At 30.4% G+C, this 17,343-nt stretch overlaps 1 protein-coding gene across 5 annotated transcripts in view; it reads left to right on the plus strand.

Moving 5' to 3' along the window:
- The window catches only part of LOC118199327 (axotactin-like), a 260,812-nt gene that overhangs the window by 139,218 nt on the left and 104,251 nt on the right, over positions 1 to 17,343 (plus strand). For all 5 annotated transcript variants that reach the window (XM_085824186.1, XM_085824184.1, XM_085824183.1 and 2 more), the window contains 6 exons: positions 3,260 to 3,564; positions 7,207 to 7,346; positions 12,020 to 12,132; positions 13,205 to 13,435; positions 13,710 to 13,888; positions 15,347 to 15,489. In XM_085824186.1, the coding sequence (XP_085680312.1) occupies positions 3,260 to 3,564; positions 7,207 to 7,346; positions 12,020 to 12,132; positions 13,205 to 13,435; positions 13,710 to 13,888; positions 15,347 to 15,489 (1,111 nt within the window). The remainder of the gene's footprint in view (positions 1 to 3,259; positions 3,565 to 7,206; positions 7,347 to 12,019; positions 12,133 to 13,204; positions 13,436 to 13,709; positions 13,889 to 15,346; positions 15,490 to 17,343) is intronic.

Consider the following 17,343-nt stretch of genomic DNA (forward strand, 5'->3'; position numbering starts at 1 on the left):
AAATGGACAAGCTAAAAGAGGTCTTTTAAATATCTAGAAGTTAGATGCATGCATATAAACATTTGTTTTGCATTTAAGATAAGTGCTACTTTGGTAGACGGTTGCACGGATTTTTGGCGATTTACTTTGGCACAATTGTTGGCGCTGTTTTTACGATTGTCAGCCATCTTGAAAATACTGTTTTTACATATTTTTTTTTACGTATTTTGCGCCTAGTAAAGTAGTATTCGAAACTTTAAAAAAATAAATATCGTTAAAAATAATGGATTAATTTTTTGTTGAAAATGTTTTTTAAGATGGCAGGCGAATGTAAATAAATACATTTACTATGAGTATAAAATACTAAAGTAAGGTTAAATTATTACTTTCATATAGCAAAAAAAAAGAATATAAACACCGTTATCAAAACATTGCGCCAATGTTAAATTGGATTAAAATATTACGTAAATTGAATATCGAATTAAAACCATCATACCAACGCTTAAAAGAATTAAAATATTACTTAAAATTCAAATACTTTAAAATAAGTAAAGAATGCTTCATACCCTAGAGCTAAAATGACAGCAATTAGTTTATTGCCGGTAAAAAAGGAGGAATGTCTAATACTTTTTTTACTGTTACAGCGGTTATTTCTTCCACCATGACCACAATACCATATACGGCTGTCCACAGAATCGGCTCTTCTAACGATCTTCATCCGTGATCCACATTTCTCGCACTTCATTGAAGAAGCAGTTAGCGAGGTTTCCTCCAAAAATTTAAAATAAATTTTCTATGATCCTTGTAACATTTAATAAATAAATCTTTGATTAGGAAAGCTTTGATTAGGAATAAGGTCTCATATAATTTTTTTTTAATTCCGATACCAATAATTCTTGGTACTTACCAATAACAACATTAATCTTTGAAAGGGACATATCCATTTCCTATGAAATCTAAGGAATTCGAAGAGATGAATTATAAAATTTTAAAATGGTGCGGTAATGCTCAAATATTCAGTAATCAATCAGGGAGCTGATTACATCACGCCTAGAGTTAAAACTACTGTCAAAAGTCTTTAATCCGGACATCCATAATCCAGAATGATCTATAATCCGAACCTCAAAGCTACAAACTTTCTGTGCATAATACCTTTACGCAAGCGCATATGCATTTAATGTATAACGGACAGTATAAGCAAAGCTAAAATTATATATTTCAGTTAATGTTGCAGATTGCGTTGTTCCGTAATCTTCTAATTGGATCCGGCTTATTATTTTTTGCAGACTGTTAGAGCAATTTTATAAAAGTAAGCTTGAACTTTCGATTATGTCAAAGAGAATTTCCGATTCTGGAGCTCCCAAAGGATCTACAAAGCAAAAGTATGTTTCAATGTCCATCAAACAAAAAGTGGAATTGCTGCAAAAAATGGATAAAGGCATATCCTTTGTTTCTCTAACCATTCCGAAATCTGTTTATCAATTTCACGCTGCGCTGCGGCGCTGCGGGTGTATCCATTCAACCGTCTACCAAAGTAGCACCTTAAGATATTCCTCAAAAAATGAGAATGTGTTTTAAATGTAGTCTAAATATGATAGTCTGCAAATTAGAAGTTGAGGCTAACTTACATTAAGGCTGTCCTTTACTGTCCATTCTGGATGCATTCAAAGATTTTGCTTTCTAATGCATGCACTGTTTGTCTCAGGTATACACATGAGATCTCACAAATGACCCTGATACTCTTTTAACCCATGATTTTAGACTTAATAAAGAAATTAAAACAGGACAAAGGTTTCTATTTATTACTATTTGTAAAGTAATGTACAAAAAAGCTATACATAGCAATAGATATTTAGCTTTTTTGGTTTCATCATCCCATCTTTCAGAAAATTTTGCTTATCCACATCTCCGTATCTACAGTAAATGTGTTTTCTAATTTTGCTTAACTCATGTAAGAGTATGTACTTTAATATTCTATATATATCTTATTCTGTTAGTTGCTTAGACTATCCCTTATTCGATTGTTGTTGGGTTGTTGTATATGCGTATTTCCATACACATTTGGCTTTATGTTCAAAATATACTTAAAAGTATAGAACAAGCCATATTTCAGTTCAGTTTGTGCATCCTGAAGTATGTCAACAGTGATGCCTCCTGCAAATTCTTATCTTCTTTTACAGTTCTTTTTTTTATCATTCTCTTCAGTAATGCTAAGCTTAGGATTCCAGTTGAAAAGAGTATAATTGCTATTTACTGCATCTTGGGTTTGGATTATAGTAAGCAGATCGTGGTTGAAATCTACGTAAATATGTAAGAGGTACACCAAATCTTTGTGAAGAAATCTGTGACTATCTGAATGGGGTTTAAATTTAAAATGTCCTTTGAACTGGGATTTCCTGTTACTTTTGCATGGTAATGTGGAGAGAAGATTGGTGATCTTAGTCGATTCTTAGGGGTAAATGCATAAAAATATCTTAATATACACACATCGCTCCAGGCCGTTACCTTTCTTGCATTTTTAGTGTGTCAGTTTTCTATGTTGTATTCAACCAGAATTTTATTCTTCAAGTGGTATAATTTACTGACCGCCCATTGGTTAAGTGGCTAACGCGTTGCGCAGCTTCACCACAGGTCTGGAGTTCAAACCCCGTGCTGGGCAAGGTTAACTCAGCCTTTCATCCCTTGAATGGGTCAATAAAATGAGTACCAAGTTTGCTTGGGGACTAAACAGTGAGGATCCTGCGACAAGCTGACCACTTGCCCAAGGATATGCTGATTCATTTCAGGGCCCAAGGTCAAGAAAACAGATTTCGGGGCACTGCTGGCCGTGGCCCACTAGGGCTGTCGTGCCACTGAAGTTAGGTATAATTTACTTCAATCCCCTCTCCCTTGATGTTCCATTGTTTACCTTTCAGATTTATTTTCTGCTTTCTTATTTTTTCTTTTTATGTCATTTTAGTTTTTCTAGGCCTCTCTTATATGTATTTTTAATTTAGCAGATATTCCATAATAAGATATTCTTTAATTTTCCTCTTTTTTGGTGCAAATACCCATTCCTTCATCTTTTCATCACGATAAAGGGTAGTTTAGTATGCCTTTATAATTTAAACCTTTATTGCTTTGAATAGTATTGTGTATCCTTAGTGTATCATCTTATACAAAAGTAAAATATCCCACTTACTGTGTTTATATAAATTATGCATATTATGAGATTCAGTTTTTTCATACTGTTTGTGGAGTAATACGTAATTATACTTGGTATTTTTCATATCTTTCTTAGGTTTGAAGTCAAAGGAAAAATTCATAGGATGTTTACGTAATTTTTACTTTAATGACAAAAGTGTCCTGTATGCTTTGTATAGTGGAGATAACACAGCTCGGTACTATAGTAGGTTTGCAGCAGAATATGGATGCGATCTTACAAATGTGATCCCAGTGACATTTCCTCTTCCTGAATCAAAACTGGTTTTGACAATGCCCAGTACTGTAAAACTGCAGCTGTCTTTAGAATTCAAGACTTTACAAGGAAACTGTGTTTTAGCTTCTGGTGAAATAAAAACAGAAAGTGGAATTGGTGTCTGGGAGGTAAGAAGAAGGTTTGTTGCAATGCTTTTGAAATAAATAATGACATTAAAGTTTTGTGTTGTTTGTATAACATTTAATAGTTTTTGAAGTTTTCTTGATGTTTTTTGGTTAAATCACCTTTAGCTATAATTTTTTTTAACATCCTTTTTCAGTAGGATACAAAGGGTAATTATAACAAGGTTTGTAGGTCATTATAACGAGGTTTATACAATCCTTAAAAGTATTTAAATGTCCTTAGATTTTTTGGAAACAATTTTTGGTCTTTAAGTGTCCTTAATTTCAACCAAAACCAGTAAAAGATTCTTAATTTCACTTATCCTTCACTTATCCAACTTTCTTCTTATTATTATTAATGACTGCCATTTTGAGTGTGAATTAACATTTTGGAGGAATATTTTTTGGCGATGCATTGACAAATTTGTATTTGATGAGTTAATGTTTGAATTCTTTCCTACTTCTTAATATAAATATCATACTATACTCAAGTTTTAGGCATGAGGCTCTGCCTCGATTGAAACATAAACATTTCAAAATACTTTCTTTTTTGCAAATGAAGAGTTCATAAAATATTACATGAAATTTAAAACAACTTATCCCTTTTTGGGATTTTTATTATGTGGCAATGATAATGTATTAAAATTATATTTCAGAAATAAGATTAAGATATTTTTTATTTTCTTCTGCCATATTTTAAAGGGTTATTACTTTCCATTTTGATGACTGTGGAATATCTTGATTCTGAAAAATAAACAAAATAAATGCTGTTAAAGCAGTTTCCAAAACAATTCTTGGGGGAAAAATACTACTGTAATTATTTAAAAATTAATTTCATTTGTATTCGTTTATAGTTTTTCATGATAAGAGATTTTTTTTCATGTGTAATTGTTTCAGAATATTTAAATGTGTGTCAGTTTTCTTTTGAAATTCACTGTGCACTTCTCTCCCCTTTTTTTTATCTTCTGAATTTTGGCTGTTAGAGTTAATAGGTATAATTTTTTATTATTGATTTTAAACCTTGCATCTCAGAAGATCTAAAGGCAAGATTTATAGACCTACAATTTCCAGAAAAATGTGATGAAATCAAAAATGTCTTCATGATATTAACATGTAATAGATGTGTTTGAAAGGAAATTTATGATAAATTTCTTATCCTTTGGAGAATTTTTGGAAAAACAGTGAAAACAAAATTATTTATATTTTCTTCTTTGATCATTTATTTTGGATGGGGTTATTTATTTAATTTCAGAAATCTTTCTCACAGCATGTTTAGCTCCCACTGAACACAAGCATTAAAGCAATCAAAAAAATTGAAAACCGACAGTTCATTAAAAAATTTATCATATATGTACTGTGCATAATTCAGTTCTGTAAATTTTGTTGTTTGGAGTTTCACTAAATTCTAAAAATTCTGCCACACTGGCTTTGGTGGTGAGTTTGACCTTGTATCATTTCATATTTATTCTCAGTACTCTCATTATTAAAGAAATAAATTTAGATGTGTCTTCTATTCATTCTATGTACAAGCAGTTTTTTGAAACTACAGAAATCATTGATTAAATGTAAAAATTCTGAAATGAAGAGGAAATTCATTGAAAATGTAATGGATTTAATAAAGAGAGGACAAATTATTCTTTTCAAAGGTACATTGTTGAAACATTAACAAATTATTCCCATAAAGCAGAGACTAGTAGGGATATTGATTGATTTATTATTGAAACAAATGAACTTAAAAAAAATATATTACAGAGTAGAAAATTGATGTAAATTAGTTAAAATACCTAGCAAATTTTAAAATTTAAATGATGCATAATTGCATTTGTTGTTTGCAGCTTTTAATCTGTATTTATACTAATATTATTTTTGAATCAATATCATAAATTATAACTGATGCGAAATGCTTTTAGTGCTTTTTAATGGATATTTGTTAGAAATTAAAGAAAAAGTAATTGTAAGCATATAAATCTATTATGACTAATGGTATCATCTAGCTGTGTAATTTAATTATTGGTAACTAAATGCTCACCCAGAAGTTGTTTCACATGTTAAGATGAGTTATCTGCTTTTCTTAATTCATATTTTGGATGCAAGATACAATACAAAAATATGAAAAATTAAAAACTTCATTCCTTACAGCTAATAAGACTAAAATAATACAAAACAGTTATCATCTCTAGTGCTTCAGTGCTTTATTGGAACTTTAATATCAAATACTGCATATTAACTGGGTTTCAGCATCAGCAAATCTACATGAAGTTATGACATAACTGGGTTAAAGTGCAGCTAATTCTCAACACTTTCAACAGCCAAGCTTCTTTTATGAGTCATGCTGATTATTATTTTACTTGACAATTTAACTTATGCTATTTGACCAAAAAATCTGCCTATATCTTTGGACTAAGTGAGTACGTGATGAAATGAGGCATAAAAAAAGAAAGCTAACTTTATAAATTTTCCTGTTAGTAAAATATTATCTTCTTTAAGGTATGGGGGACTATTATAAGTGTTAAATATGAATGTTTCAAGAAATTTTATAACTCAATGCTAATTACTTGAAAAAATTTATGAAGTAAATTTTATTCTTGATTAAAAAAAAAAAATTAGAATTGTTTAATAATAATGCATTCTGCTTACAGATTTATTTTTACAAATTAAAAAAGTTAAATTTGGATGTAGATAATTGCTTTTGTGTGTTTAGATGTAGATATTGCTTTAATCCAATTTGCTTGATAGGTCCTTAATGTTTTTCATTGATGGCCCTTAAAAGTAATTAATTTTCATGTTCAGAAGTGTACATGAATCCTGTATAATGATCATCAGTTGTATCTAAAATTTCTAAGTAATCAGATTCATTTATAATGAGTGATAATTTTAGTATTTCAGTTTAAAGCCTTCATTCACTGTTACTTGAAAATTATGTTTAATTCACTGAGTCATATTAATTCCAAATTCAGCTGTACTCTTTTTCCCACATAGCATTACTAATACAGCTGGTTTATATTCAAAATTCATTGTAATAATAATTAAAAATCCAGATATTCCAAAGACTAAAATTGCTAAACAGTTCTATTAAAAGAAAAAGTAAAATACTGGTCTTTAAAATATTATGTAGGTGTGCAATGCAGGATTGTTTCATCATAAAGAAGTTACAGACTTTAAAGAAATTAACAAATATTTTAAATATAATGTAACAGTGAAACACAGATGAAAACAGATGAAAGCTACAAATATTGTGTCCATAAAAAATGTAGCTGCTTACAACAGGAAATGAGATGAATAAGCATTTTTTTCCTTCCAAACTTGCATTTTTATGTGAAGATATGAGAAAAGATTCAGTTTATTTAAGAAGCTAACTATAGTATCCATTTGACACCAAGAAAAATCTGGAATTTTGTAGCAATATAATAAACATTACGATAAAATATTTTCAAATTAGTCTTACATTCATGTAAGGGATTAAAAGGAAGAACAAAAAAGCTGTTATTTGAGACTAGCTTCAAGATATAAAAAATTTCTGTGGAATAATGAAAGGATGAGGATTTGACTTTGGCTATTATTTTAGTACATTATTGCATTTATATGTATTATAAATGCTGCAAACGTATTTGTGTAAAAATTTCAGACCTCACATGTAATCTTTTCCAGTTGCTGCTGCACAAAGGAGTAGCATTATTTGTTATCAATCGCTCACCAAAGGATGAAACATGGGCTTTGAATGATGAGAAATCGGGTAAAAATTTAGCAGATGATGAATGGCATCATGTAGGAATAGTCTATGATAGTGGGTATGTAAATCCATTTTTCATTTTGTTTACATGTAGCTTAAATCTGCATATTAAAATTCTTTGAATGTCATCTTTGGATTTAATAAGTATTTAATGTGGAAGAATATATTTTTAGGGTAATATATTTATATGAGCCCCTAATTTCTTTCTCTGTGTATTAAAATCAAAAATTTGATAATCTTAATTGTAAAAAATTGACTACTTTAAATAAAATAAGAGATTTTTTAATCAACATGATTGATTGAATTTGAAATTTTAGAGCTGTCATTTTATAATGCATATACATAAAGAATATGGCTATGTACTGACAGCATATGTGAAAAATTTAATTTCTACTGTTACATATCTGATGCTTAACTTATTTACCTAAGAAATTTATTTCATTTCATTTGTTTAAGTATGAAATAAATGCGTTAGCAGAATTATTTTGCTCTTGAAGAAGAGGAATCTGTGTTATGTCACCCCTGAAATCAATAGAGTTTTGTTCATTTATGCCAAAATAAAGTTACCTAATTTTGATGTGTAAAATGCTTATTAAATTCAGTACAAAATACAAATGTTACGGCATACAATGCTATTTCATGAGGTTTTCTGCGATCCTGTGTATTGGTAAGAAAAGGGAAGTTACTAAATCATTGGTACATGTTCAAATCCTGAATAAGGCATAGCTATTTGTAACTATAGTGTCTTTGCAATTGGGCATGCTTAATATTCCATCATTGCAAATATTTTTTAGAGATTATTTGTAGGCAGATATGAGACATTTAGATATCATCCACTGGATCAAAACTGGATGGAGCTCAGACAGATTGCCCATATGTGCTTTGCAATCATTGAACAATACAGTCCATGATGTTTTCATGCAGAAAGATGTACAAAATTTTAAAAATGATTATTTTCTGTAAAAATTCTGATTCATGATAAAATAACTTTAAATATATGTTTCATTAAATAAATAAATATGTTTATGATAAGTGAATAAAAAATAACTAAATATGAATTGTTTCATGCTTATTTTGAAAGGACGTTGTAAAGCCTGTAAGTATTATCAATTTAAATTTCCTAGATTTTTTTAAACATTCATTGCCTATCTTTTTTTTAAAGTGAGTTTTGAACACATTTATTAAATTATGGTTGGTTTTTATAATTTTTAAATTATCTGAATGCTGTGTGTGCAACCTACCATATTTTGATGTGTATATATAAAACTATATTATCTGTGTGCTATTATGTGTATATATACCATACTTTGCAGTTTATATACATACTATTATGTGCATGTACAAAATCTTATTTTAGTCAAACCCTTCTATAATGAACTCTGCTTATGATGAACTCCTCATGTAATGAACAAAACTGTCTGTCCCAATTTCCACACTTAATGTTGTTTTACACTTTAATAGCAAACTTCCAAGAGTGAAAAAATCAGATAAAACAAACCGTATGGGTATTTTTGGATTGAGATCTTTTCTGTATTTTTAATACTATTTCTTGAATTTCTGCAAGTTTTAAAGAAGAATGTACACATCTAGAGTATTAAAATCTGCATTCCATTCATATAAGAAAACATTTAAGGTTATTTTTTTTGTCTTCACTCCCACTTTTATGTGTATAAAAAAAAAAAAAAAAAATTGCTGTGTGATGCCTAGTTCAAGGTGAACAAAGGTAAAATAAGCATATCTTGGGACATCATATGGTGTACTACCCATCCAACCAAAAAACATGAATTGGTTCTTTTGATTCTATTCAAATTTTTATAATCGGCTGCCAGATAGAAATAATGCTATGATTATTCAGAGAAAGAGGAAGTATTGGATCTTATAAGCTTGCAGCTTTACACTTGATGCTTTTTTTAGGATTTTTTATCCTAGAGTATCTTAGAGATTTGTTTTTGAGTATATATTCTAAGTTCTATCCCTCTAATAGAGGTTTTGCATTCTTTAGGTCTTTTGTGAGGCATGGGATATTTATAGGTTATTGAAGCTTTGCAACCACACATATGTTAGGGGGGGATGATTGTATTCTCTCTGGACATCAGATAAGGCATTTATATAATGAAATTGTCTTCCTTTTTTTATCTTTTCTAGATAAGCAAAACTCTGTCAAGCTTTGTTTGACCAAACTCTCTGCACTGTATCATAAATTCTGTGTGCTGTGTCTCTCTGTGTCATAAATTTATCCACATGGCCAACTGCACATGTGAACCTTCTGTGTTGAAGATAAGATGAACAACATTATTTGAAAAAACAAAATGGATGCAGCCAGATCGATTGGTGTATCCAAATCTACAATTCATACCATATGAAAAAATAGAAACTATAATTTCTACATGTGGAAAAATTTGGATTTGAAGAAAAAGAGAGGTGGATCATACAGATGTTAAAGAAGCATTGTAAAAATGGCTCACTTTTCAAAGAAAGTGTAATTTGCCAGTATCTAGAGAAATACTTCAAACAGACGTAAATGAATTTGTGAGACACTTTAGAGAAACTCAAGTATTGGGCTACAAATTAAATAATTCTACATTATAATAATTAAATCTTAATATGATTGCATTAATTAAATTTATTATTCACTTCTTTTGATAGATGCGACAATCTAAACCTTTTTTTTAATTCATATTTTGATTTTTATACATTTTTGTGAAATGATGCTTTTTCTTTTTTGCATAGGATATAGCAAACCAAACTTCCAGTCTCTCGGAATTAGTTATAGCAAGGTTTGGCTGTAACTCAAAAACATATTCAAGCTCATCATATTTAATATTAACACCATTCAATTAAACTACATCTGCTTTGCTTTCAAAAACATAACTTTTCTTGAAAATTTTAATACTTTAATATTTCAGTGTATAAATAACAGATTTGACTTTTCATCTAATTTAATTCGATATGAAATCAATATGAAATTTCCATCACAGATAAAGTACATAGTAAGCCATGAAAAATAATTAGCAATGCAGCATGTAAGAAAATAATAGGTGTGTATAAATAGTGGCCTAGTGAGAGAGAAAAGCGAATGGGTTTTTCATATGGGAATCATATTGTCTTCTTATTCATTTGACTGGAAGTGTATCGTACACTTTGTGGAAGAAACATGCAATACCATGTGTAATAATTTGACCTTGGGAGACTAATTATGAGTTGTGATTTTAGATAGTAATACTACCAAATTGCAACTAATTTTGGATGAAATCTGATCATGTGAGTATAGAACCTGGGGATGTAGAAAAGGTAGATAGAGTGACATGTCAGTTCACATGACCCTAGAGTATGACCCTAGAGAATATACATCTTGTGCAAATAACCCATATTGTGCAGAGAATTATATTACATACCCTGGCAAAGGAAATACTGTCAGCAACACAACAAGAAGGTCTGTAAAAATGGGAAAATATCATTTTGAGGTTCATATGCTATATGCACGGTGGCAATTGCTTTGTTTACCTTCAACTGGATAGCTGAAGCATCTGTTGCTACAACAAAGCATTAAACCAATGCAAATGAATGTATATAGTCTTCTCAAACAAATCTCTCTTCTCCGTGCAGCATTAATTATTGATAAATGTTCATCTGGTGCCAACATGGAGAGTGCTCATTTCAATTTTTTTATGTATTATCATTACAGGCTTAGCACCGGAGTTATGGTTTGTGCTGCAATTGAATATAAGCCTTTCTCTTGTCTGGTATACACATCTGACTAGTCAGTGTTATATTGCAGACGTGTTAATGGCTGTGGTTGTCCCATAGTTTTAGAAGCATCATTGTGCCACCTTCCAGCAGAACAGTGCCATAGCACTCAAAGTTGGATACTTCCCAAACATACTGCAGACTGTGGCCATTACATTTACCAAATCTTTTCTTAGCTGAACACATATAGTCTAGATCACCAATAACTATCACAGATGAAATTTGGCAACAGATTACAGTCACCTGATGTGCAATATATTAAAATGTCACCCAAAATCTTTTTGTTTCTCTAATCCACTATATTACAGTTGTCAGTCTTGCTCATGGCCGCATTTAGTTTGATTGTAGCACATTCAGTTCGATCACCATATCGAAAATTTTAATAATGATTTCATCTTTGTGCCGTAATGCATCTTTAAAATAAAGCTTTATGTGTAAGATTTTTGTCCTTGTTAATGTTGCAGTTTCATTGGCCAGCAGTATGTATAAATTAAATGAAAAAGATGTTAATTTTGTTTGTAAGAAAGCTTTTTATCTATTACTAAAAAGTTAAAGACTAAAATTTTCAAAAACACTTAGAATTTTTAAGGCGAAACAGATGCAAATTTTATACGAATAAAAACCTCTGAAATACATTGCAATTGGAATTATATCTCAGTCAGTTTACTTTAATGATATGCTGATAAGATTTTCCATGAAATGTTGCAAATTATGATAAGTAACCTTTTCCTTTTATCTCTATGCAGATTCTCATTAATTCAAAAGTTCTGTTAATTCAAGCAAAAAGTGATTTCTTGATAAACTTTCAATAATTTCACATTTGGCCAGTTGTTTTACTAATCCCTGTGAGTGTGAATAAATGAGAATTTTGTATGTTAAGTGAAATTTTCTATAATGTTTTTCTCTCTTTATTATTTCATATGTTAGCTTTAAAAGTAGTTATTTTCATTTTGCATAGTAATTATTTGATTTCTTCCACAACAGTGAAGTGAAATTAGAAGTTGATTATCGGCATGCATCTAAAGCAACTTTTACACATCCTCTTGAATTTATGAGTCAAATGATTCTTACAACAAGTGCCAAAAATGCGGAAAGAGGTGAATTATTTTTTAATTTGTCAATTTTTGATATTTTATCTTGGTTTGATTTTTTTTCATTTACATAAATATGTAACATTTTATGCAACTTTACATTACTTTTAGTAACTCAGAAACCCAGAAAGTAACCTGGGTTTGCAGTAACTCAGAAAAAGCATCCCCATTAATTAAAATTGTTATTTGTTTTGACTATCTTCTTAACTGGTATGCTGTATTACTTTAGCTGACACCTGTAATTCAACTTGGGTTCAGATCTATTTTAACCTATCACAGTATCGTAATTTGATAGCATAAGATTACTGTGAGTTTTATCATCAAAGTGTCTGTGAAGATTTATTGTTGGGACAGTGTCTCCAGTATTTCTCAATTTGTCATGCAAACTGTGGATGGCACTGACATTGGGATGTCAGCCTGATGGATAGCTATGGATAGAGTCCCTTGCAGTTCATAAAATATTGCCCAGTGATGGAAAACTTGTCATAATACTTATGTGTGGAATACATTATTATCATAGTCATTGGGAAACAGAAGAACTGCTGTTACCCAATAGCTTCTAGATGCCATCCTTTAATACAAATCAGATGAGAGCTGTTCATTTGCATAAAAAGTATACTTGTATTACCACTTACCATGAAGGTTTTCATCTTTTGCTAGCATAAAAGTGTATAAAATGCATATCTATATTCTCATCCAATATGCAGTTTTATATTTCCAACAAAGTTTATCTTTTGAACATCAAATGTAATGCCATATTTTTTCTTTCATGTTTTCTATGAATACTGTGAGTTATAGAAGTTTGGGGATAAATTTTTATGTACTGCAGGTGAAGAATCTAGTGCAGAATTAATGTGGATTTGATGGGACCTTCTGCATCCGTGTGTTGGCTTAATTTTGGAGACAGCATATAAAATTTTATTAGAACTTGATAATTTTACTAGCAACATGTAATATTTATTACTGGAAAAAGAAATTACAGTGTTTCAAAAATACTGCATAATGTTTATTGTTTTCCCTATCTTGTACAAGTATTTATTCCTTGCTACTTCTCAAGTAATCTGTTTCTTTCTCTTAGGTTTTATTGGTTGTATGCGAGACATTTATGTTGCTGGGGATTGGATTGATCCAAGAACTGTTGTGGATACTAAGCAAGTATCTGGCAAAGTATCTTTAGATAGCTGCTTATTGGTCAATTTGTGTAATAATCCTCAAGCTTGTGAGCATGGAGGTCGATGCTATGTTGAAAAAGGTGAAACATATTGTGATTGTGAGAGAACAGGATATACTGGAAGAACATGCCACTTCTGTGAGTTAAATAATTTCTAATGTTAGTAGATTTTGTGTACTATTTTAAATCTTTCAAAGGAAATAATTTGTAAATGTTTAAACGTATATAGAAGATTGCATGCCTTTTATTCAATTCATCTTTACTCAATAATTATCCTAAAAGAGGTATAGTTTTATTTTTACAATTGTATATGCAATCAATTCTAAAATTTTGTACATTTTATTAGATATTTTGCAGTTTAACTCAAAACTCTGTTGAATTACATATTTATGATCTCTTTGAAATAAACCAGCTCTTTATAAGCGCACATGTGAAGAACTATATCTTGTTGGATACAGAAAGAAAGGTATCTACACTATTGACATTGACAGAAATGGACCGTTACCTCCAGCACATGTGTACTGTGATATGGGTGATGAAAGCGGTAGTACAATTGCCACAAGAGTTGAAAATAACATGCCTCCAGAAATGGTGTGTAATATTGTTATCATAATTTTCATCAAGGCTTTATTAACTATCTCTTTTCTTTTCCCTTATTATTAAAAATAAATGTCTTGGTTTTTATGTTTGCTACCTCATAGAGCATTCTATATTTTTTGAAGTTTTAGGTAATTTAAGAATTGTAATTTGTTAGATTTATGATGATTTTATTTGTTGAATTGTTAAACAATTATGGTAAATCTGAAGTAATTTTGCAATATTTTGGTGATGAATTGGGTTTTGGTGGCAAGTGACTGTGTACATAAAGCTATTTCAAAAAAAATTTTTTTTCTAAATATTATTGTTATACACATAAATTACATTGTATGCAAAGATAGATTTTCTATTTAGCTGTCGATTTCTTTTTATTAATCCCACTTTTTGTAGTAAATTTTTGTTTTTGGTTTAATATATGCATTAAAAGATTCATATATCACATAATGTTGCAATGAAAATAGGGTTGAAAAGAATTAATTCAAGAGCAGTGATTAGGTTTTGGAATAACATTTTCATTTTCATTTTATTTTATACTGATAATAATTGCCAAAAACAGGAATTCTCATCAGTACTTTAGCATTTAACTTTTTAATTAGCAGCAAACTGAAGTACATTTACAAAATTAGCTGTTTTTATATGACATAAACATTGTTGCTATGTGCACTAATTTTGGTAGCACTATTGTAAAATATGTGTATGTTTTATTATTCTTTATTATTAAATGCACACATGTACACACATAGTTCCCAGGCGATGGTGCTATTATTGGGTCTTGATGTGCCAAAAAATATGACAGGCACATGACAGAAAAGTACTTCTTTCCTCATGCAAAGACCTGTTATATTACTAGTATTTAGGAATATGTAGGAATCTGGAAATTAATTAATTAATATTGAGTATTAATATTTAGGAATCTTGAAATTAATACTTCTTATTAAAAAATTCTTTTCACTGCACTGAAGAAATGAGTGCATTGAAAATGATATAGTAAAGATTGAAACTATTATTAATTGTATTTTATTATTAGATAAAAGTAATAAAATGCTGATGTTTCATTACACCCCCTTTGATAAAAGTTCTGGTGTGCTTTACATGAAAAGAGAAGGGGGGAATCTTATTCATGATTTTCTCTTTCTCAAAATTCAAATTTGAGAAATGAAATAAATTTTGCTTTGACTCTCCTGACAAAACATTGACGTACTTTTACAAGGGAAAAAAATCCCCCTTCCCCTACCCCTCTAAAATCTTACTCATAATTATCCTTTTTTCTGGTTTTAATGCCTACTCATAATTATCCTTTTTTCTGGTTATAATGCCTTCATTAAATAAAATTAATAAAATGACTCACCAGTGAATTAGTGAAATTAGTAAATTTCTTCTTTATTATATATATATTTCTTCTTTATTTCAATGGTGCGCTATCAGTATTTATTGTCCTTTTATTTATCTTAGGTTGTAAGAAAAGCTGGGATGCAGTCATTTTACATTGATGTCACATACAGGGAATTTACGCCAACTATGTTACAGTCGCTTGTAAAACATTCAAAAGCATGCAGTCAAAACATAAAATATGAATGTTTCAAGACACCATTAGGGTAAGTTGATTTTAAATATTGTAATTATTTCACATAGCTTTATTATGTTTATACATTGAAACCGTACGTAGTTAATGGATTAATGGATTTCAGCAATTGAGAAAGAATATGCAGAAAAGTGGTAGAAAACTATCTATTTTTATTATTAAAACTCACCTCTTTGTATGAAATAGTGGAATTTTCTCTGTTATTTGGATCATATAAATTAATTTCATATGATTTATTTATCAAGCACTTGCCTTTAGGTAAATACAGATTTCACCAACAGCAGAGACTTTTCTTTTCTGGCGATGATGCACTTCACAATCTTTCTTTAAAGATTTATTAAAGCAACAACATCAGAAAGCAAACTACACATTCAAAAAATAAAATAAAAACTTTTAAATAAATAAATAAATAAATAAAAAAAATCTTTATTTTATTTAAAATACAAAAAATAAATAACTGAGAAATAATGCCATTGGTAAATTTTTTTTAAAAAATTTAAATATAAAAGTAGCATTTGTGATCAGAAACAGAAAAACCTACTCTCTTCATATTTTAATTAAAAGCAGAAATTTTTAACATTATTAAACTTTTTTTATGCAGATCATCTCTTTCTCGTCTCCACATGAATTCAGGCAGATAATATTCCATGTGATGGTGACTTTTTCCTCGATGTTTATTGTTACACCATTTTGCATTTGTTCTCAACTGCTTTAAAAAATATCAGGCTTTAACAAAATTATTCCATGTGATGGTGACTTGTTCCTCGATGTTTATTGTTATACCATTTTGCATTTCTCCTGAACTGCTTTAAAAAATATCAGGTTTTAACAAAATTTTCCCGCCACCACAAATATCATCTGTGCAAACAGTTTGCATTGGCATATTTAATCATATTTTGTAAAACGATTTTTGGCATTTGAAAGAAAGAGACTTGCTTTTAGAGTACTGTGTTGTGAAATTTATGAAAAAGTATTGCTATCATTAAGTAAAGGTATCTGAAATAGAACTATCACACTAAGAGATTAGAACCATCATTTACTTCCAGTTCTGTTGAAAAAAAGTCAGCTACAGAATGTCACCAAATCATGTTTACAGCTTTAGGTACTAGCATTGTATCATATGACACTGTAAAAGTTTGGTACCAAAGTTCAAAAACAAGGACTAGCCATTCAAGAAGCAGCAGAGTCGTAGCTAGGGTTATCAGCGCCCAAGGACAACTGAAGATTTCGTGCCCCCTGCTGCTTGCCAAGGATAGAAAACATTTAATTCTAAAATGTTATAACATCAGTTTGGCACCCCTTAGATTTTCTGCACCCGGGGACAGATGTCCCCCCTTGCACCCCTCTAGCTACGCCCCTGAGAAGCAGAGTGCTGTGGTGGGCCTGTTTATGTTGATGAGGCCTGCCTGCGAGAACTTGTGGTAGAAGATCAGTATGTAACCACTAGAGAACTTGCTAAGGAGTTAGACATTAGTTGCGTTATGCATCACATAAACTTGACGTACAGGTGCAATCACTGAGTGACGCATTAGCTGACTCTAGCAGATAAAGACAGACATGTTCGGACCTGCACTAATCTGCTCGAATATCAATATGAGGACAAAATTCTGGACCAGATCATCACTTGTGAGGAAAAGTGGATTTACTTCAACAACACAGGCTGAAGAGGGGGTTGGTCTGTGCCTGGTGAGCCATTTGGCAGTGTCCCAAAGTGCAGTTTGACTAATAAAAAGATCATCCTTTGTATCTAGTTGGATCTCATGGTATTATACGCAAAGAGTATCTGAAAAAGTTAAAAACATCAATAGTAAGGTGGAGAGTGAGATGCTAGTCTGTGTTTACACTGCTTTTAAGGAAAAACGTCGAA

This window comes from Stegodyphus dumicola, chromosome 9, assembly GCF_044657685.1.
Source record: "Stegodyphus dumicola isolate Sdum_Otavi_A_Nest chromosome 9, ASM4465768v1".
NCBI classification, from domain to species: Eukaryota; Metazoa; Arthropoda; class Arachnida; order Araneae; family Eresidae; genus Stegodyphus; species Stegodyphus dumicola.